At 39.6% G+C, this 23,641-nt stretch overlaps 1 protein-coding gene across 1 annotated transcript; it reads left to right on the plus strand.

The window, feature by feature from the left end:
* The first annotated feature begins 11,994 nt into the window (after nt 1-11,994).
* Nucleotides 11,995-21,282, plus strand: LOC107761758 (kinetochore protein SPC24 homolog). Its single transcript, XM_016580035.2, has 5 exons — nt 11,995-12,318; nt 12,997-13,138; nt 13,223-13,324; nt 20,851-20,924; nt 21,040-21,282. Exons 1-5 carry the CDS (start codon nt 12,141-12,143, stop codon nt 21,144-21,146), a joined length of 603 nt encoding a protein of 200 aa, XP_016435521.1. The 5' UTR covers nt 11,995-12,140; the 3' UTR covers nt 21,147-21,282.
* Nucleotides 21,283-23,641: the final 2,359 nt, after the last annotated feature.

The raw sequence follows: 23,641 nt of genomic DNA on the forward strand, positions 1-23,641 counted from the left end.
CGGAGTCGGTTACTACTGGAACGAGATGGAGAAGGATGCGAAAGACTTCGTACGAAAATGTAGGGAGTGACAAAGACACACCCCGATGATTTATCAACCAGGGGAAATACTTCACCCAGTACTATCGCCATGGCCGTTTATGAAATGGGGGATGGACATTGCCGGTCCCTTGCCATGGGCACCCGGTAAAGCCCAATACATACTATTCATGGCTGATTATTTCTCCAAGTGGGTCGAATCTCAGGCGTTTGAGAAGGTTTGGGAGAAAGAGTTCATCGAATTCATCTAGGATCATATAATAAGCCGATTCGGGATACCGGCTGAGATCGTTTGCGACAACGGGAAGCAGTTTGTTTGCAGCAAGGTAAGTAAGTTTCTCAAAGACCACAAAATTAAAAAGATCTTATCTATAACTTACCACCCTAGTGGGAACGGACAAGCATAGTCAACAATCAAAACTATACTCCAAAACTTGAAGAAGAGATTGACCGTTTTGAAGGGAAAGTGGAAAGAAATCTTGCCCAAAATTTTGTGGGCATATCTAACGACTTTGAAGTCAAGTACCGGCTACGGAACGGAATCTCTAATATCGGTCGAGGTGGGGGAACCAAGTCTAAGGTTCCAGTATGCTACTGAGACATCAAACGGCGAGGCCATGGCCACGAGTTTGGACTTGTTGGACGAAAGGGGAGAAGCCGCCCTGGTCCGGTTAGCTGCCCAAAAGCAGCGAATGGGGAGGTACTACAACTGAAGGTCTAACCTTCGACATTTCCAAGTGGAGGAATTGGTATTAAGAAAGTTACACTGCACACCAAGAACCCAAACAACGAGAAACTAGGCCCAAACTGGGAAGGTCCGTATAGAGTTATCAGAATAACCAGGAAAGTTTCATATAAGATCGAGTTAGGGAACGGTGTGTAACTACAAAATAATTGGAATGTGGAACACTTAAAGCGGTACTACTACTAAGGTACGAACACAATTTCCTTTGAAATTGTTATGCTTTGGACTAACTTATGCAGGTACTCGGTCTAGGGTAAATTTGACAATTAGGTCTAAAAGCACATGTTGTACTCTTTTTCCCTTGGACCGGTTTATTCTGAAGTGGATTTTACGGCAAGGTTTTTAACGAGGCAACAGTAAAATGTGCTACCTTAGTTTCGAAGACCGGCTTGAGGCCGAAATTGCTAACCACCCGTACTTGACCGACATTATTCGAGCCCTCACAAGCTCAGTCTCAAGTACTGGGGGACCATTATGCCCTAAGTTAGGATCCTTAGAATGTGTTCTTATTTGATATTAAAAGCCAAGAATCAATTATTAGAATTCATTTTAAGGGTCAAACGGTCAAACAAACCGTACCCGTGTAGCTCATTCTTGCCATGGCAGAAAGCTTATGTACTCTGATTATGTACTCTACATACAAAGTAATGAAATATATTTTCCCTCTATATTTTATCATGACATATTTGCACCATCGATATATTCGTTGAGTTACTTAGAACAAATAACGGATCCTAAATCCTAGAGCTTATGGGCCTCCCCCAGTTGGGGACTGTTATCCAATAATAAGATCGGATAGCTCGGGCTATCGAATCCCGAAGGAACCAAGCCTATTAGGCAAGGCCCGAACATGAAAGGCTATGGCCAACTCAAAATGGCTTGGAGACGTCCAAGTCCGTACTCAGAAAGTAAGGTCCTTACATATGATTAAAACCTATTAAAAGGTCGCCCTTGGTAAAACACCATCGTGTACGATTAAAAGCTTCAAGTATCTTAAAGTCTTCATTTTTTTATTAGGTATTTCGAAGCTTAATCAACTCAGAGTTCTTATCGAAACCAGGCCTCATTCAGGCTTCCGGAGAACGAGCACTCTAGATTATGTCCAATTTTATGCTAAGGCATTAATGACATCTTTCAAATAAAGAGTTGAAAATGGATATAGAAAAGTAAAAGACACATTATGGCTGAAGGGAATTTTTTATGTATATTCCAAAAATATTTACAAAGGCGATAAAACGGCCTAAAATTTAACAAAAAAATATGTACAAAAGAAAACAAAAAATTAACTAAGGCATCTCCGCCTAGTCTTCACCAGAGCCCGATTCAGTACCGGAACCCTCGGGCTCATATATATCTTTAGCCTCGACCTCGAGCCTCTTGGCCTCTTTAATCTCGGTCGATAGATTGAACCCCCGGGCATGAATCTCCCTGAGGGTCTCCCTCCGGGATAGCCACTTTATGTACTCGGCCTTTGTTATCAAGCGGGCCTCTGCTATTTCCATGTCACTTTTGTATTGGGCCAGCATCTTTGTAAGGCCCCGTAAATATTTGCAAAAAGAAAATAATATTTCGTGGTACCGAATTGGTTTTACGTGTTGTGTATTATAGAAATTCTTTGCGGCGAGAATTAATGCAACATGGGAAAGTGATAGCTTATGCTTCTAGGCAACTAAAGAATCATGAAAAGAACTATCCAACACATGATTTAGAACTTGCGGCAGTGGTATTTGCATTGAAAATTTGGCGTCATTATTTATATGGGGTCCATGTGGATATATTCACGGATCATAAGAGCCTTCAATATATTTTCAAATAGAAGGAATTGAATCTGAGGCAGAGAAGATGGCTTGAGTTACTCAAGGACTACGACATTGATATTTTATATCATCCAGGAAAGGCCAATGTTGTGGAAGATGCTCTTAGCCGGAAATCCATGTGTAGTTTGGCTCACTTGGAGGCATATCAAAGGCCACTGGCCAAGGAAGTTCACCGATTGGCTAGTTTGGGAGTTCGTCTTGTGGACTCTAGTAAAGGAGGGGTAATTGTGCAGAATAGGGCTAAATCATCGCTTGTTGTGGAAGTCAAAGAGAAGCAATACAACGGTCCATTGTTAGTGCAATTGAAAGAGGGAATTCATAAACATAAGACCATGGCCTTTTCTCTTGGAATGGATGATGGTACACTAAGGTACCAAGGGCGACTATGTGTTCCAAACGTGGATGGTCTCCGTGAAAGAATTATGACTGAATCTCACACTTCTAGGTATTCCGTGCACCCAGGTTCTACAAAAATGTATCATGATCTTAATGAAGTCTATTGGTGGAATAATATGAAGAGGAATGTGGCGGACTTTGTGGAAGATGCCCGAATTGTCAGCAAGTGAAGGCCAAACACCAAAGGCCCGGTGGGTTGGCACAGGACATAGAAATTTCAAGGTGGAAGTAGGAAATGATTAATATGGACTTTGTAGTAGGATTATCGCACACTCCACGCAAGTTTGACTCAATTTGGGTGATTGTGGATCGACTCACAAAATCAGCACACTTCTTGCCGGTTAAGGCTACCGATACAGTGGAACAATATGCTCAGTTATATATCAAAGAAATAGTCAGGTTGCATGGCACCCCAGTTTCCATCATTTCTGATCGGGGAGCACAATTCACTGCTAAGTTTTGGAATTAATTTCAGCAAGGCTTGGGTACTCAAGTGAATCTTAGTATAGCCTTTCACCAGCAGACTGATAGGCAGGCAGAGCGGACTATTCAAACGCTTGAGGATATGTTGCGCGCTTGTGTTCTAGACTTCAAAGATAGTTGGGATGATCATTTACCACTCATAGAATTTGCATACAACAATAGCTATCATGCTAGAATTCAAATGGCACCGTTAGAGGCTTTATATGATAGGAGATGTAGATCTCCCATTGGGTGGTTCGAAATTGGGGAGGCAGAGTTAATAGGGCCAGACCTCGTGCATCAGGCCATGGAAAAAGTTAAAATCATTAAGGAGCCGTTGAAGACTGTTCAGAGTCGTCAAAAATCCTATTCGGATGTTCGTCGTAAGGATTTGGAGTTCAAAGAAGATGATTGGGTATTCTTGAAAGTTTCCCCCATGAAAGGGAAATTGAGTTCGAGGTATGTCGTACCGTACAAAATTATTCAGAGGATCGGTGAGGTGGCGTACAAGCTTGAGCTACCACCTGAGATGTCATTAGTACACCCAGTTTTTCATGTGTCTATGTTGAAGAAAGTAGTTGGAGATCCAACACTCATTGTTCCGGTTGAGACTATTGACGTAAATGAGAAATTGACTTACGAAGAGATTTCGATTTCTATTATTTATCGGCAAGTCCGAAAATTGAGAAATAAGGAAATTGCATCCGTGAAAGTGCTATGGCGAAACCAACAGGTTGAAGGGGCTACATGGGAGGCCGAGGAAGAAATGACGAAAAAGTATCCTTATTTGTTTAAATGACCATGTATTTATAAAGTTGTGGTCTAGGAAAAATTATAAAACTTACTTTCTATGAATTTTGTATCATTTGAACAATTGGCATTAAGGATGTTCCTTTCTGGAAATATATTGGTTACGAGGCCACAATTGGTGTCGTTTTGTATTATGTTATGTCATTGGATTATGTATATGTTGTTAGGATGTGTTTCTGGGGCTCTCTGACAGGTGGATAGGCCTAGTTACAAAGGAAACTCTGGCGAAATTTTTGGAAATTTAGGGAGTTAGTCAAATTTAGGGCTGCTAGTGTGTGGTATGAAAACTGAGTTGCATAAGACGCTAATAAGAGATTTTTACCCTCATTCGAGGACGAATGATTCTAAGTGGGGGATAATGTAAGGCCCCGAAAATTTTGCAAAAAGAAAATAATGTTTCGTGGTGCCGAATTGGTTTTATGTGTTGTGTATTCTAGAAATTCTTCGCAGCAAGCTTGCAAGCTGCGGATCGGACTTTTTGGGTTGAACAATGCAACGAAAAGTAAAAGAATTTTTTTTGCGGAAAAGTGCATTTATGCGGTCTATTATGCGACCGCATAATCACTCTGTGGGGCGCATAATGGCCATAGAAGTGAGTCGGGAGAGGGTCAGTTTGGAAGTAATTATGGGGTCGACTATGCGACCGCATAACTATACTGCAGTGCATTATGTGACCGCATAACAGTTATGCGGACCGCATAGTGACCGCATACACAGACAGTTCTTTTGGTCATTTTGGTCGGCAATTATGCGACCGATATGTGGTCCGCATATTGATTATGCGATCACAGAACCTGTTCCGGAGCTTCATTTTTGAATTTTTAAAACCCGACCCTATTTCGTTAGATAAACTCTTTGGGCCATGTTTGAGCTATAATTTAATATTTTAGAGTGAGATAGAGTACCCTAGAGTGAGAAGGTGTTCTTCAAAAATTGTTCTTCAATTCTTGCTCAAGTTTTGGAAGATTAAGAAGGGAAACTCACTAGGTCTTCATCCTAGAGGTAAGATTCTACACCTTAACCCTTAATTTCGAAATTTTCTGAAAATGGGTAATTAGCAAGATAAAGTTTTGGGCATGTGAGTTGTTTATTTTACATGCATGTGTTATCAAAGGGTGTAGGAAGATTGTTGAGCTAAAGATGGAAAAGAGCGGGTTGTGGGATGATGGAATTCTCCATAAAAGGACATTGAAACCTTATGCACACCTAGTGTTTGATAAAATGCTCAAATGGGCTAGAACCATGATCATCTTCCTAATTTTGGTTCAATTTGTTATATTTCTAAAATAGATTGAAGTTGCTAAGAATTCCAGAACATTTAGAGTGTAAGGAAGCTCAAGTGAGGTATGTTGGCTAAACTCTTCTCTTAGAATTGAATCACACGATATTCATGAAAAATATGTAAGTCCCGAGTGATTCATTATAAAATTGGCTATTCCGAGTAAGATTGGGTTGAAAGATATATATTCGACAAGTATCTCAAATGCTTTATTCATATTATATTATAAATTAAGGATGTGTTAAAATATGGGATGTGCATTAATAATGTTTCGACTTCAAGTCAAGTTCAAATGAAGGCTATTATGCCAAATTTTGTGGAATATCTCTATGTGCCTTAAACTCTAAATTGCTCACATGTGTACTACACACCTTAATTTGAATTGTATTTGTTGTTGATGATGATGATGATGATGATATTTGAAATTAAAAAGGTGAGTATGAAATACTAAATACGGCCAACGTGCCAAGAATGATTTTATAATTTTGGCCACTGGTGCCAATGAGATGAAAAGATGTAAAAGAAGTATGAAATGCGATGATTGATATAAAAAGGTTGATGTCTCGAATAAGATAGCCTAGCCGGTCGGGTCGTGATCGGACACCATGCCGCACACATGGTGGTGATTGTGCTGGAAATTATAATTGAAATCATGATTGTGGTAGATGTCCCTAATGGATAGCCTAGCCGATCGGGTCGTGATCGGACTCCGTGTTAAAGACGGTGGTACTGACACTGAAAGAAATTGTGGTTGATGTCTCTAATGAGATAGCCTAGCCGACCGGGTCGTGATCGGACTCCGTGCTGAGAGTACGGTAGTATTGGTATTGTGGATATTGGTATTGTGAACAATGGTGTAATAAATAATGGTATTGTGAACAATGGTATATCGATGCTAAACATCTCCGAATGTGAGATATGGAAATTAATTTAAATAATGTCTTGATCCTAAATTGAGGTTTGATGTTGATTAAGGCTTTCATTGATATTATGATAATCTTGTTTGTATTATTTGTCATTCTATTGAGAGGGTGTTTAGTTATACATACTAGTACTATTCGACGGTACTAACGTCCCTTTTACCGGGGGCGCTACATATTTAAATGGATGCAGGTGGTTCCACAGTAGGAGATATTGATCAGTGATAGCAGTACACCTTCTTCCCAGCTGACTTGGTGAGCCCTACTTCATCCCGGGGTCATGTATCTTTTGTACTTTGTATATTTTGTTTGAGGTATAGCTCGGGCCTTGTTGTCGACATTATCATTGTACTCTTCTTTATCTATAGAGGCTCCGTAGACATAGTGTGGGTTGTATATTGGTGCTGGTAAGTCAAACTCGTTATGTTGTACTTGAATTACTATTTCCACTTCGGATTACGAAAAATGTGTGGAATTGAGACTTTAAAAATGAAGTAACTAATGGTAAGAAATTGGTATTGTAGACATGATCACGTTTGTGTCTAATTAATGAAATTATGTATTATCTTTATTCATGGATGAGTTTGGGTAGAATGAAATCTAACAGGCTTGCTCGGTCGGGTTTACTCGGTTGAGCGCCGGTCGCGCTCCTCGGTTTTGGGGAGTGACAATCTCATTCACCTCGGAGGAATCGGCTGAAGCTGCCTCTAACTTGGACTTCAACGCGGTATACTCCCGGCCAAGGTCGTCCCATTTTGAAACGGCTGAACCCAGTTGTGCTCTGAGATCATCATTTAGCTGAGACCACTTGTCGGCCTTATCCTTCATCACCCTGAGTTGGTCCTTGACCGATGCCAACTCCTCTTTGGTAGCCTCCTTTTCCGAGGCCGAGAGGTTCATCCTTCTCCTCAACGTCTCGGCCGAAGCTTTGAGCTCGTTCATCTCGGCCCGGAGATGGTCAATTAAATCTACCTTCTCTTGGACTTGCGAGGTTGCGTCGTTAGCTACTACACTTAGCCTCTCATTTTTAATCTCAAATATCCTTACCTTCTCGACCAGTATGACATGCTCACGTTTCACGGATGAAGCCATCCTTTGAGCTTTTTCAAGCTCAGCTTGGAGAATGGGGAGGTCCTTGAGGGACTCGTCTTTTTGATCGCTGAGAGCCTTGTAGATGTCCTTCTGCCGGACTTGCTCCTTGAGCTCGAACTCGAGCTGGCTCACTTCCTTCCGAGATCAAAGGAAGCTTTCATGATGAAGCGCCGAGGCCTGAAAAATAAAGTGATGAGATCATGAAGAAACTCTAAGGTTAAATGAACTACGCGAAGGTTACAAAGAAAGAGAAGAATACCCGGTTCAGTGCCTGTTGTGCCTCGTTGTAAAGGCTCGGTGCGCTCACCTTGTTCATCTTTGCCTGATCCTCTTCAGGCACCAATCAGCGAAGATAACTGACCCGCCAACTGGTCCAGACAGTACCTAGATATCCATCAGGATCGTAAACATGACCGTTCTTTTGCGGTCAGGGTCCACATTCGGAGCAAGGAACTGCTTCACCAGCTTCGGGGTCAAGCTCGGCCCGCATACTTTCGACGGTACATCTTTTTTCGGGATCTCGAGGTGATCGAACTCCGGAGTAATCCTCCAATGCCCCGATGTCCATGCCCTCAATGAATAAGTTGAGGGCCTCATCTGCGGCCTGCGACGTCTCGTTCGGTTTCTCTTTGATGGGCTGAGCCTCGTCGAATAGAGACTCTGTGTGGGACGCCGATCCCGTGATGTCAATGACACCCGCGGCTTCCCTCGGAGTAGGAGTAGATTCTCGGGAGGCCGTAGTCACTGGTTTTCCTTTGGGCTCCCGAGCCAAAGAGGGGTCGACCTCTCGGTCACTTCCCCTGGTCGCTACCCACTCTTCTTTATCAATGGTCGGCCCATGGACGACGAACTCCAGGTCATCATCTTCAGTAAAGTCCCTGAGCCGATAAAGGGATTTGGGGTCCGGTACCCTGGTCTGGGTACTCTTCTTGTTACTCTTTTGGGCCCAGACCGCTACCCTCTTCTTCTTGGCCTCGGCGTCCGGGGAACCCAAAGACTTCCTCTTTCTTCTCTTTTTCTCCTCCTTCTTCGCAGCAACCCCAGGCTGTCCTGAAGCGAAGGGTTTATCGGGTGAGGACGAAGCCTCTTCCTTGTCTAATGCCTGGAGCTTAGTGGTCTTGGGAAAACCTATGAAAGAAAGAGAGGGACTTAGTTAAAATGATAGTTAAATATTAAAGTAACCTTGGTCGAGGAGAGCACTCACCATGGGAACGGGCCTCCCACTTACCCTTCGAGAGTTTGCACCATTTGCGCTAAGCCCTCAAATCACATCAAACAATGCTAAAAACACGAATCACCCTCCGATTCAAACTTAATGAACTTTGAAACTTCAAACTTCTAAAACCGATTCCAAAACCTATCAAACCACGTCCGATTGACCTCAAATTTTACACACAAGTCGTACTCGACATTATGGACCTACTCCAACTTTCGGAATCGGAATCCGACCCCGATATCAAAAAGTCCACTACCAGTCAAACTTTCCAAAATTTTAACTTTTGCCATTTCAAGCCTAATTTAGCTACAGACCTCCAAAACACAATTCGGACACGCTCCTAAGTCCAAAATCACCCAACGAAGCTAACGGAACTGACAAAACTACATTCCGGAGTCATCTTCACACAGTTCCAACTACGGTCAAAATCTTAGAACTTTAGCTACAGCTTTAGGGACTAAGTGTCCCAAAAGACTCCGAAACACAAATATGACAGCTGTGTGCAGATCCCCTCGACCCACTCTTTGAAGTGGGGAACTGCGTTGGGAACTCGGGCAACCGCTACACGATGATAGAACCGAGCAATGAAAAGGAAGAACAAAAATCCAAAAGCAATTCTAAATATTTAAAAAGTAGAGGAACTTACGGGCTAGGTTCCACTTTTCAGGGAACAACAGGAACTCGGAGGGAATGAGATCCTCTATTTTCACCCGAATGAATCTCCCCTGCCAGCCTTGATTCTATCTTCGTCCATGCTGGAGAATGGAGCTTTTTTTGCCCAATGAACGAGCTTGATTAACCCCCCTCGGAAGATTCAGGGTTTGTAGAGACGAAGCAGATGGTTGATGGTCAATCGGGGTGCCTCAGTATTATTAAAAAAGTGGCGGAGGAGGATCACTATCCTCCAAAAAGAGGGATGAATCTGCCCGAGGCAGACCTCGTACCTTTTGCAAAAGTCGAGGACTATGGGATTCACCAAGGCAAGTGTGAAGGGGTATGTGTAAACACTTAGACACATGTGGACAGAAGTTGCCGGTGTCATCAGGACCCGGGACGACCACTTCTTTGCCCTCCCATTTGCAATCCTCCCGAACCGTAAGGAGTGTGTCCTCGGTGATGGAGCATATGTACCTCCATACCTCCCCGCCTCGATCCTGTCGACTGGAAGATTTTCTGACCTTGAAGTTATTTTCTATAGAGCAACCTCCGTGGATAAAGTTTTTCAGAGGAGGTTCCGGGGCCACTTCAGGTACGACCACCTCAGCATCCGTGGCCGGATTAGAAGTTGAAGGGACGGTCTGTTGAGGCACGAATTTCGAAGTCTTCACCATCGAGTTCTGGGGAATATGAATATATAAAGGCGAGTATTAAGATTTGAAGATGAGGATGAAGATTTGAAGGTCAAACTTAAAGGTTCAAGGATGAATTATGAAGATTTGAAGATGAAGATATGAAGGTATGAAGAACAATGTATGAAGATTTGAAAGGGTTAAAAGCAAGTGAAAAGTTTGGGGGTAAATTGAGGAGTTCTGGAATCGGAAAGTAAAAAAGTGAAAAAAGGATTGAAGCTTTTATAGAGAAGAGGTAATTAATGCGTCACATTTCACATTCGAGGAAGATCAACCGACGAAGGACACGCGTCCGAAGTCAGAACGACGGGACTGATAGGACGTTTCACTGACCCATAGACCTGGTTATAGCGTATGGAAGAAGGAACCAGGGTCAATTAATCACTTCTCGTCGCTTCGATAAATCTGCTCTCCGAAAAGTGAAGGGACTATATGTGTATGGGTAAAATCGGGGACAATGTTATACTCGATTCCCTAATAAAGAGACGAGAGGGCAGCGCGGTCCAACGCAATTTCAAGCGAAGCCGAAGGGTCCTTTGTGTCGGAGCTCGGGAGGGATGAACGATGTATCTGGGATCGGGCACGGTTAAACAACGGATCTGGGCCAAGTACATTTTCGAGCCCACGAGAAAAAGTAAACGGTTGAGCATGACAAGTAGGGAGCCGTAATATTCGCCCTCAACCAGATATTAAGGTGCAAATCCCGTTCGATATCAACTGCTGATCGACATTTACTAGAAAAAAAAGATTTTTACCTTATTTAGACTTGTACTAGGATTGAAATTTTCCTACTATATAAATGGAGATTTTTTTAATTCTAACACACTGTTGACATGCATATCAAAGCAATAAGAGTTCATTTTTGTCTTCTAGCTATTATCAAAGTGTTCTTAAGTTACTCTCTTCTTTAATTGCTACCGAGCCAATATCGAGGGTTTCGATCGAGGGCGAATTTCAGTGTTTAACTTAAGATTAGGCTTGATTGTTCCATTACGATTGGTTTGAACGTTTATTCTCTCTTTAATCTAATTATTTGTTGTTCTTAGATCATTCGTAATCACGTATTCTTTAAATCGCATACAAATTTAATTGCTACTCATTTTTAAGGGTAAACTAGGGGTGCTTATCGGGCGGATCAGGCGGATAATTATGCTTAACGGTTCGTCTTATCGGTTATCGGATTATAAATATAGTAATCCGCTAGCCATCCAAAAAGAAAACAGACGAATTGGTATCGGATTAACGATTATCGGACGGTTTATCGGCTAAACCAAATAGAAAGTTTTTGAAGAATCATTCAATCAAATACCAAACGGTTTCAAATCAATACCAATTTTTTAATACCATCTAAGATCTAACAGTATTTTTGAATTGGAGAGTCTTCTTCCAAGTTCCAATATAGTTCATATTCAAGACTACTCATACACGTATGAATCTATCAAACTTTCAGTAACATTCTTTCTTCACAAGAAATCGAGATTGTAAAACCAAAAATCTAGAAAATCAAACTTTAATTTGTTAGATGCATGCAAAAAAGGACATAAAACCAGACAATCCAGTTATTACGGATAAAACCAGCGGACAATTCAACGAATTAATTTCAATAGTACTTTATATACATATGGGTAAAAGTATAAATATAAAAATTCTTAATAAGTTAACGGTTTACTTGATAAGAAAATTGGGTAATCCGTCCCCAAACCGTTAAGTCATTAATTATAAAATCTCAATCCGTTTACCATTCATTATCCTGATAATCCGATACCAATAAGCCAATAAGTTATCGATTCGGTTCGGTTGGGTTCGATTCGGTTTTGAACCGTAGCAAACTTTAGAATAAAAAAGTTTCAAAAATTGTATCCCATAAAAATTTGAATATCTTCGAGTAAAATACTCCCCGTGGGTCGTTTATTCCTTCCCACTCCAGGTCTCCACAGCTTCAGTAATCCCCTCAAAAACCAAGATCTTACGAAAAAAGAAAAAAGAAAGAACAAGCCCTAAACTTTGGTCTCAACAATGGTGGATGGGTCGAGAGACGTGGATGTGGAGAAGCTAATCTCCTTCAGCAAAGATCTCGTTCAGTTCTTGAAGGACGACAAAGATGTCGGCTTCTTGAAACAGTGTTTGGAGCAATCTAATGCCGTTCAATTACAGTGCCTTTCTGAATATCAAACCCTTCGGAGTTCCATTCAAGGTATGCTTTGCAAATAGTAAAAATCCTTTCTTGATTATTTTTGCTCAAAGATTGTCCAATTGGGTTTTCCTATAAACTGTGTGAAAAGAAGAAAAAAAAAAACTTAAAGATTTTGTACCTGTCACTTGTAGATAAGTCTGTTTACATGGAATTGAGAAACCATTTTCTGTTTTCTTTTGTACTGGATTATCAAGTCAAAATTGATTCTCTCAAAGTATTGTAATTCCTGGATGTTTCTCTTAATGACATTTTGGGGATTGTGGAGTCTGTCTTAGTATTTTATACGAGTACTTGTTTGGTAACTCACTCTTCTGGTCATTAAGCGAAGTCTTGTTTTCTTGTCATGTTCATGCCAACCCTTTCGGAATTTTTTGGTGTAAGATTGGTGTCATTACCTATTTGTTCCTGATAGTTTTGTGATACTCTTCTACATTTGGTATGATTTCTTCCTTAGTTGAAGTCCTTCTAAGCTAATATCTTATGAGCAGAGGTCCAGCATGTTTATATCTATATATACAGACTTAGGTTAAGCTGAAGTCCTTTGGATCGTGTTGCTATGGTATTTAGTGGCATAGCCAAGCATTAGCTTATGATTATAACCGGAAATATCTGGATTTATTTTGTATTTCTTGATTTGAAACTGTTATATAATTAATTTAATTCATTACATATGCTCAGATTATGAGGCAAAGATAAATATGTGCAAGCAGAGAATAGCAGAAGCACAATTTGAAGCTGCTGGAGATGCTGAAATAGATACACTGCTGAAAGAGTTAGAACAGGAGCTTCAGAAAGAACAAATGCTAAGGGAAGAACTTAGATAAGTATATCGAAAAAGCATGTCTTCATATTTCTCAAATAGTTTGGTGTTATGATTACTGATTAGCACCTTTTGCTTTAACACAGTTATAACCGATGAGATCGATGATTTAGATCATCAAAGAGCCTCTATTGAGGAGCAAAGGCAGTCGCTCAAGAAACTTGAGCAAGATCAGCTTCGAGCAGAGTAAGTAATCAGAACCTTTTTAGTAGTTTAATATGCTTATAATTATATCAGTCATTTACTCCGAACATACTCCTATAATGTTCTGTTGAAACAATCCCATCTTGACATTTATATGTAGACTCGGTAAACGTTTGCAGCTTTATGCTATCAAATTATGTGAAGAGTTTGCAATGGGTCTAGGATGTTAACATCATATTTTGCCAACTTGGTTCTGTATCTTAAGCTGGTACATGTTGTTGAATGCATCTGCCTAATGCCAATCATTGTTAAAGTAGTCCATTCACTTTCCATATGGTGCAGATCAAGTAGAGATGGCAACAGGGCGGGGTGGTGTGTGCAGGTTAAGAGTGTTTTTTAAAAAGTTTTAAAGCGGGTCTCGGCAGGTTGCAGGTTCTTCGTGAATGAAGAGCTACTGGGTATACAAATATTGATGAATATAACAACTTTTTCCCTCTCAGTTTTCACGCTTGCACTTCTACCAACCTGAGATCTGAATACTTCCCAAATTTTTGTTTCTACTTTTCTAGCTCGTAATTGAAATCTCTAATTCTTTGGCCTCATCTCGAGTCTTTGACTCTCTTACCCAGTAGGTGGTGAAGTTGGACTTTAGACGTTCATATGACTTGCAATTCTTTTCCACTTTTTTGCCTGATTTTCTTGATATTTTATCATTTCTCTAGATATTCTATCATTTTCGCTATAATCTATCATTTTAACTAGACATCAGAATTCAGGCTTTTCTATGTATCATTTTTACAACTTTTATTTTCCATGTTCCCTTCTATTATCTGGTTTTCTTGTTAAGTATGCTCCATTAATATACTGAGGAGGAGATAGATCACCAAAGACTAGAAACCAGATGCATTTTTGTCCAGGACTTTTTTCCACTGTATCTTTGTTTAATTTCAAAATCACATTTTAATTAAAGAACTGAGAAATATGGGTTCTGGAATTGTGTTGTTCTGGCTTAAACATCCAGATTTTTTAATATCCTTTGGTTTCATTAATTAAAAGTAGAAGAATTAATTTTGGACCTAAATTAGAAGTCTGGTGGCACAACACTTGTAAATTGAATCATGAATGTCAATTTATAATAGAGTCAACAACAACAACAACAACAACCACAACATACCCAGTGTAATCCCACAAGTGGGGTATGGGGAGGGTAGTATGTACGCACTACGCAAACCTTACCCCTACCTTCAAGAAGGTAGAGAAGTTGTTTCCGAAAGACCCTCGGCTTAGGAAAGATAAAAAGAAAGGGCAGCAACAATCACACCAGTTATAAAACAACAACAACAACAGATCCAGTGTAATCCCACAAGTTATAAAACCGAAGCAAAAATACAAAGATACAAAAGTAAAACTGAGTATCATAATCAAAGGCCGAAACGAAAGCAACGACAAGTAATTACATAAATCAAGGAATACGAAAGTACATAAATAACGCTAACTCATGTACTAAAGCTACTGTTATAGACAAAGACAACGCTAGGCGACCTATTCTAACCCTTTACCTTTATTCTCAACCTCCACAACTTTCTATCCATGGTCATGTCTTCGGTGAGCTGGAGCAACGCCATATCTTGCCTAATCACCTCTCCCCAATACTTCTTCGGCCTACCTCTACCTCTCCTTAGGCCCTTCTGGGCCAACCTCTCACACCTCCTCACTTCCTCACTGGTGCATCTGTGTCTCCTTTTCACATGTCCGAACCATCTAAGTCTTGCCTCCCGCATCTTGTCCTCCACAGGGGCCACGCCCACCTTATCCCGAATAACTTCATTTCTAATTCTATCCAGCCTGGTATGCCCGTACATCAATCTCAACATCCTCATTTCAGACACCTTCATCTTTTGGACATGAGAGTTCTTGACTGGCAAACACTCAGCCTCATATAACATAGTCGGTCTGACCACCGCTCTATAAAACTTACCTTTAAGTTTCGATGACACATTCTTATCACACAAAACACCTGAAGCGAGCCTCTATTTCATCTATCCCACCCCAATATGATGTGTAACATCCTTATCGATCTCCCCATTCCTTGTATAACTGACCCAAGGTATTTAAAACTCTCTCTCCTAGGGATGACTTGAGAATCAAGTCTCACTCCTTCATTCCCACCCTAAGTCGTCCCACCGAACTTGCACTCCAAGTACTTTGTCTTGGTCCTGCTCAACTTGAAACCTTTAGACTGCAGGGTATGCCTCCAAATCTCTAACCTCCCATTAACACCGCCTTGCGTCTCGTCAATCAGGACAATGTCACCTGCAAATAACATGCACCACGACACCTCTCCTTGTATATGGCGCGTCAGCGCGTCGATCGCCATGGAAAATAGAAATGGACTGAGGGCTGACCCCTGATGCAACCCCATCATAACTGGGAAGTGTTCTGAGTCCCCTTCCACAGTCCTCACTCGAGTCTTAGCTCCATCATACATGTCCTTAATAACCTTAATATAAGCAATAGGAACACCTCTAGCTTCCAAACATCTCCACAGAACTTGCCTTGGCACTTTATCGTAAGCCTTCTCTAGGTCGATGAACACCATATGTAAATTCCTCTTCCTCTCCCTATACTGTTCCATCAACCTCCTAACAAGATGAATAGATTCCGTAGTCGAACGTCCTGGCATAAATCCGAACTGGTTTTCAGAAATATCCACAATCCTCCTCAACCTCAGCTCCACCATCCTCTCCCAGACGTTCATAGTATGGCTTAGTAACTTGATGCCCCGGTAGTTGTTACAACTTTGGATATCCCCCTTATTCTTATACAGCGGGACCATCGTACTCCATCTCCCTTCTTCGGGAATCTTCGTCGTCCTAAAAATGATATTAAATAACCCAATGAGCCACACCAAACCCGCCCTACCCACGCTCTTCCAAAATTCCACCGGGATCTCGTCAGGGCTGGTCGCTCTCCCCCTTCTCATCTTACGCATAGCCCCCTCAACCTCCTCAGCTCTTATACGCCTACAATACCCAAAGTCCCGACGACACTCAGAGGGTTCTAAATTCGAGGGTATTTCTGAGGCCAAAGAGTGAGTGTTGTTTTTGGAATTTTTATAAGATTGATGCAAAATCTGTAGATATTCGAGGGTATTTCTGAGGCCAAAGAAAGATTATAAGTACATATTTTTTATTGAAATATGTAAATAACAAACTAGAGAAAGAGAAAGAAAAAAGAAAATTACGCGAGGCGTGTGGAAAACATAAAAAAAGGCTATGCAGGGCGGCGGGTTAAATTTTATTCGAGTTGAGTCTTAACCCGCCCCGCTTTGTTTGCCATCCCCAAGATTAAGTACTACCACCGTACACTTTTGGATGTCTATTTGTAACTATTGCCCATCTAAATTTTTCTTCATGTTGGATAAACATATGATCTAGCCTTATTTGAAAGCAACAAAACTTATATGGTACTTTTAGGGGTCGTTTGGTATGAGGTATAAGAAGATATAATGCTGGTATAAAAATTTAATACCACCTTAATACTTTGTTTGGTTAGCAAATCTGGTATAAGTTATCCCGAGATTAAAATTATTACCGGGATAACTTATACCTTGTAGAGGGTGGGTAATTAGTGCCGGGATAATTTATACCTTCTTAGAAATTATGCAATTGTCATTTTTAATACAACATACCAAACAGTGGATTAAAAACAATACCAGGATAATTAATCCCGATATAACTAATCCCAGCATAACTTATCCCAGCATAAGCCGTATTCAAACCAAACGACCCCTTAAGTTTTAGGTATATTAGTGGTAGTTCAAAGGTGAGGAATAAGCTTGATAGTCCCTTATGTATGGGTATAGGTATATTTTTGTCCCTTATCTATACTACTTAATATAAAAAGATATTAAAAGCCCTTTTTAAAAATTGACCGAAATGCTCCATTTTTTGAAAAATGACAAAATGTGCCCCATTTGAAGATTTTATTACCTGGATGCCCCTCCATCCTATGTCCAAGCTCCACCTAGGGCGCTACCCTTTTTTTTTTTTTTTTTTTTTTGGTTTTTTCACTTTTTTTTAAATCCCATTTTGTTGTTATTTTTTACTTTAGTTTTTCTTTCTAATAAAATTTTGCACTCTTTTTCAGTTTTTTTTTTTTTTTTTTTGAAGTAGTTATTTATTTATTTATTTTGTTCTTTTGAGTAACAATTCCTCACTGTTTTTAACTTTATTTTTTTTCTTGTCTAATTTTGTTTTTTTCTAGTAAAATCTCTTCGTCCAAAATATTTTGTTACTTTTTCACTCTTTTTAGTTTCTTTTTTTTGTAGTTATTTTTTTCTTTTTTATTCATTTTTCGTTCTTTCTAATAACAATACCTCACTTTTTTTTTAATTTTTTTCTTGTTTTATTTTTTAATTTTTTTTGCTGTATTTTATTTTTTTATTTTTGTTCTTTCCTGATAAATAAGCGAGTCGTAATATTTATATTGGGACACTTTCTACACAATCACTAATCGATTATGATTTTCAAGAGTTATTGTCTTACTCTTTTTGATTCTTTTATTTAATATTTAATAGATGACCCTTTTTTGCAATTTCCTGAGAAATTTTAGGCTTTTTTAAAATAAAGAATTTGTCACTCTTTTCTCACTTTTTGCTCTTTCTAGTTAAATCGGTAATCCTAAAATTTGGTACACTACGCTAATCATAGTATACGAATGTGTAGTATACCAAGAATATTAGGAATGCCATCATTCAACACTAATCATGGTATACCAACGTATAGTGTACCAAGAATGTTGTGAATACCATTTAATATACTAGTAATATCATGACATACTAACGTGTAGTATACCAAGAATATTGGGTATACCATTTAACATAGCCAAACAAAGTATACCATGATTCAAAACTAATCATGGTAAACCAATGTATAGTATACCAAGAATATGGAAAGTAACATTTAAGATAAACAAAGTATTAACATAATTCAACTGTTGGTATGCCATGATTCAACAGTAATCATGGTATACATAGTATACCAAGAATAATAAGAATATTTTGCATAAATAAAGTGTATCATAATTCAAGAGTAATCATGATATAAATACATAGTATATTAAAAATATTGTGAATACCATTTAATACATCAGTAATCACCGTATACCGTGATTTAGTGATCATGCTATACTTTACAATATACCAAGAATATTCTGAATACCAATTAACATACTAGTAGTAATAATATACCATGATTCATTAGTAATCGTGGTATACTATACAATATACTAAGAATTTTGTAAATACTATTTAACATACTACTAATGTATACTATACAATATACTAAGAATTTTGTAAATACCATTTAACATACTACTAATTACAGTATATAATATTTATTGCTAGCTTAGGGAAAGAAATGTGGTAGCTCCACTATAAAAAGTGTGATGACAGTTGTTCAATTGCAGATGTAATACATTCATCTTGGAACGTTTGAGACTTTAAGCAACTCTTTGGCAAGTGCAGTACGTTCGTTTGCAATTTAAAATGGTGACATAAATACATAAAGAAAACTGAGTTGCCAATTTTCAATTTGATAAGTTGAACCGTAGTGAAGAATAAAGGCTGAAGATCATAATCCCCTATATTGGCTGCTATAAAACCAACCCAACGATTAATACAATTTGCATACCCAATTGCAGATCCTTTTAAGAGCTTCCTGCACCATAACAACAACAACAACAACGACCAAGTAAAATCCCACTAGTGGGGTCTGGGGAGGGTAGTGTGTACGCAGACCTTACCCCTACCCCGAGAGTAGAGAGGCTGTTTCCGAAAGACCCTCGGCTCAAAAAGACGAAAAGAAAAGAAAATAGTCAAGAGGAGTAGAGAGGCTGCTTCCTGCACCATAAGATGATAAAAAATAGTCAAGAAGCTACTTCTACCAAATCCTAGCTACTACTGAAGCTAAACTTTTCTTACTTAGTTAATAAAAGCCATGGCACAATTTAACTTGCCTTTTTCTTAGTATGCAAACCACACTGCAATATCTTGGAAAGTTGACGAACAGATGCAGTGACTTTTGCAGTGTTTGAACATCTAGACAGCACATGTCAACCAAGGAATTTCCTAGGAACTGCAAATATTTGTTATTAATAATTTGTGTAGCTCTGGACTGGGCAAGCTAAGCCACAAAATCTCAGTCATGATGTCCTAGCAGAGGTTGAATTTGAAGTGGAAGGGATCTGGGTATACTAAATTGGTAAAAAGATGATTGACTGTTCTCCAATTTTGTCCCCTTTTTTCTATACCCCAAATGATGTTTTTAAAAAAAAAATTCAATCTTGGATTAAAAGTGTAAAATTTATAGATGATTGGTATGAAAGGAGTAGATGGAGAAGGCTTTTTCTCTTATACCAAGAAGATTAATTTTTATAAAAATTAAACCTTGGAATAAAAGAGTGAACTTTATAGATGAATGGTATGAAAGGAAAAAGATGAAGAAGGCTTTTTCTCTTATACACAGAAGAGAAATTTTATATAAAGATTCAATCTTGGTCTCTGAAGGAGTGACTACTTCAGTTATAGCTGAATGATATGAAAGTAGAGGGGGAATAAAGGGGTGGGTGTCGCAGTAGAGGAAATTTTGCACAACTGAGAAGAAGTGGAGGAGAAAACTTAGTCGTGGAGGGAGGGATCTGGGTATAACAACAACAAACCCAGTGAATTCCCACAAGTGGGGTCTGGGGAGGGTGAGATGTACGCAATCTTATCCCTACCCTGGAGGGCAAGGAAGGGATCTGGGTATACGAAAGAAGAAATTTAGGGGCACCGATGGTCATTTTAGGTTTTAGTGACAGAGGTTGTCATAAAGTCTTAGCAGTAGGGTATTTCTGTCCTTCTCCCTATAAAATATCCCTTATGTTTGCCTAAGCGTACAGCTTTGGTCTTACCTTTAACTGGGTTTGTGAAACTAACGGAAAAGGCTCAAAGTAAGTTAAAAATAATTGAGATGCCTGTCTTCTTCCCCTTCTCTGCCAAACTTCTTCCATTCTACCCAAAATTCCTAGAAACCAAAATCCCTAGAAACATAACCCTAATTAGTGAATGATCGAATCCACTTCAAACAGGAACCTATCTACTCCTAGAAGCATTGGAATTGGAAAGTTGCAGGTAAATGCACTTCATCGCCACTTTGTCAAAATGTGTTTTTCTCAATAGAATCGGCCTCTGATGCAGCTCAACGTTAGGAAATCATCTGAGGATTGATCTTATTAGACTTGCATTAATTTTTCCATCTGTGGTTTACACTTGATAGACACACAGCCTCTTGCACAATACCCATCCTGTTGCAAGGATATCTGTGTTTGTATAAATGGAGTCCATTTCGTTTTTTCTTCTCTTTTGTTTCTTTAAATGAATTTTATTAATATTTGGTAATTTGTTAAAAAGAGCATAGTCATGATCTTTCCTTGTCTCTCTCTAGCTGCTATTATCTATACTGTTTCTCCTTTGTATCTGTTGAATTTATGGTAACAGTAACTTTTTTCCTCCTTGTATCTTGTAGGATGAAGTTATCATTGTATGCCTCTGTTACAAGTATCATTCCAGACTTGTATGATCAATCAAAAATATCAGGCCGTATCCTACTTTGCTTGCTAAGCTAACATTTCTTATTTTACCTTTTGATGTGGCTTTCTCGAGATTTTATTTCATTCAGCAGAAATTCCGTTCACCTTGACCCATCCCATCCTAGATATTGTGGAAAGAGATAACAAAGTGCTTGAAAATTTTGAATTGGATCCATCGAAGCTGACTGCTTTTGACACTAGTAACAGCATCTGGAAGATGATAAAGTTGTAAGAAGCGGGGCTTAGTTATCATTTGGATTGTTAGAGTACCTCATCCCCTTGGCTGGTCAGATTTAATCTAATCTGATTTCTGTTGTGTTTACTTGTCAATTCTCTTGCAATCTGAGCATCCACACTTTTCTTTTTTCCCCTTTTTGTTTGTTTTAGTTTACACTCATTGTGTGGAGGCAACCCTGAGATGTTGCTTGTTTCTTGTAACTACCTTTAAGTAGTATCGAAATGATTGCATATCCAGTTTCTAAAAAAATCTTTTAGTTGATCTTAACGCTTTTAGCGGAGGAAACAAAATGGTATTTTAGAAGAATGTCAACGAAATATGAGTTGGAATTTCCAAAAGATGGAACAAGTAGACCAATCGGAACAAATAAACAAAAGAATCGATAAAACTTTAAACTCCCCATGTAAGTTGTAATTAAGTACCTTCACCGTTTGTCTTTATTTGAATTGCATTAAGAGGTTTCTTTTCCATGTTAATGCACGTTTCATGCTATGGATTATAATAAGTTACCTTATTTTCATGTAATCAACTAACTGTTTACCCGAAAAACGGATAGAGTTGAATTTGCATGTAGTTCTAAGAATATGCGTTATAACTTGACACAAATCGTAAAGATGAATAGAAATATCGAATATCGACTTTAAAGGGTAAAAAATAAGCAAAGTTGAAGGGGGGATGATTTAAGAACTCAGCAAGATGAATCAATTTATGAAGCTAAAAAGAAATACTCTTCAATATAGGAACGTATAGTATTTGAGTTACAATGTAAGCAAAAAACTTGCCCTTTATAGAAATGTAGCCATCCTCTTTATAGTGGAGGATCATACTTTAGATATAATTAAAAATACATAGTGGGGAACCCATGATAAATCAGCTTTTCCCTAATTCCCGCTGAGATTCTCTCCCTTAGTGCGGTTGCAATGGCTCTTGTCTGTGAGCTCGAGCTTGATCGGACTCGGTGTCGGTTGGTATTGGTTTTAGAGCTCGATGCTGATTTGAGCTCGATGCCGACTCGGGGTATGGTAATGACTCGGGCTCGGTATCGGTTGGCCTTTGCCCTTTAAGCTCGATTCCATAACATCTCATCATAGTTCGATTCGGACCCGAGCTCGATAATGACTTCGAACTCAGTGTTTGACCTGTACCTGAAATCTGAAGCTCGTTCGTGCCATCTTCGGAACCCGTCTCGATATTACGAAGTCTTCCTTTGGTCCATTATGATCCCATCTCGATCAATCGTACGAAGGCCGAAATCAATTTTGACCGTATACAGATAGTCCCCTCGTTTCTCGGGAAGGATGTGGCAAGAAACGATATGATTTCCCAATGGCTCGATTGGATATGCACTGACGTTTGCATCGAGCCCGACCATGACGTACGTGATAGTTGTCCCGTCAGTTTAGTTTACCAAGGCATTTAATGTGTGTCAGACGGTGGTCGGCCACTGCTGATATTGAACCGCCATTGCTTCAATCTATAAATAGCCCTTCCTTTTACCATTTATCACTTTTACATCTTCAATCTTCCAAATTTTCCAAGTTCTTTTTCGTATCTTCTGTGTTCATTCGCAAATCTGTGACTCTTCTCTGCAAAATCCTTCTTCAAAAACACCAAATCTTCGTTATCTCCTTCTTCAAATCCAAAAATGGTGAAAACATCAAAAACCGTCCCCCCAAAAGAAAAAACTTCTTTTTCCCAATCTGCCGCCGACAAAACACCGGTGGATCCACGGCCTGAGGAGTGCGTTCCCGTGGCGTGTGTTCTTACCTCCGATTTTAAGGTGGACAAAGGCTCTTCGATTTCGGGTCGATGTGAGCCAGTATCGAGGTATATATGTTCGATAACCGGGGATATCTCGAACAAATAAGAAAAGATTGTAAGTAGGGGAACAAAGAAGTGGTAGTCTCTTCTCCCGAAGAGCATATTACTACTCATGTGGAAGGGTTTTTAAGTGTGTACACTTACCCTTTCATGTTAGGCCCCCTCGACTCTGTTATCATAGATTTTTGCCGTAAATACCAAATAACCTTAGGCCAAATCCATCCTTCTTTTTGGCGGATCGTTATTCTGATCCGTTTCTTTGCGAGCAAAATCGAGGGGATGTCTTTCACCCTCGACCACCTCATTAGATTGTATTGCCCCCGCCTCTTTCGAGGTGGGTTAATAAAACTACAGCGCCGGGCTACAAAGGTTCTGTTCTCGAGCATAGATGAGGACAAGGATCGAGGCTGGATGGGAAGGTTCGTTTGAGTGAAGACGTCGGACCTAATATCGGCCGAGAAGATGCCATTTTCCGAAGAATGGAACATGAAGCGTAAGTGTAACTCGGCTATTATCTCCCATTGTTTTTCCCCTTCGTTTTTCTTACTGATATCCCCCTTTGTGGTGCAGCGGTTCCTTGGATGCCCGGTGCGGTTCCCGACCTCAAGGATTGGGTACGGGCCCTGGCTTCGACTTCTACGTATGCCGAGTGCTCATGGCGCGATTTG

This window comes from Nicotiana tabacum, chromosome 13 (assembly GCF_000715075.1).
Source record: "Nicotiana tabacum cultivar K326 chromosome 13, ASM71507v2, whole genome shotgun sequence".
NCBI lineage: Eukaryota > Viridiplantae > Streptophyta > Magnoliopsida > Solanales > Solanaceae > Nicotiana > Nicotiana tabacum.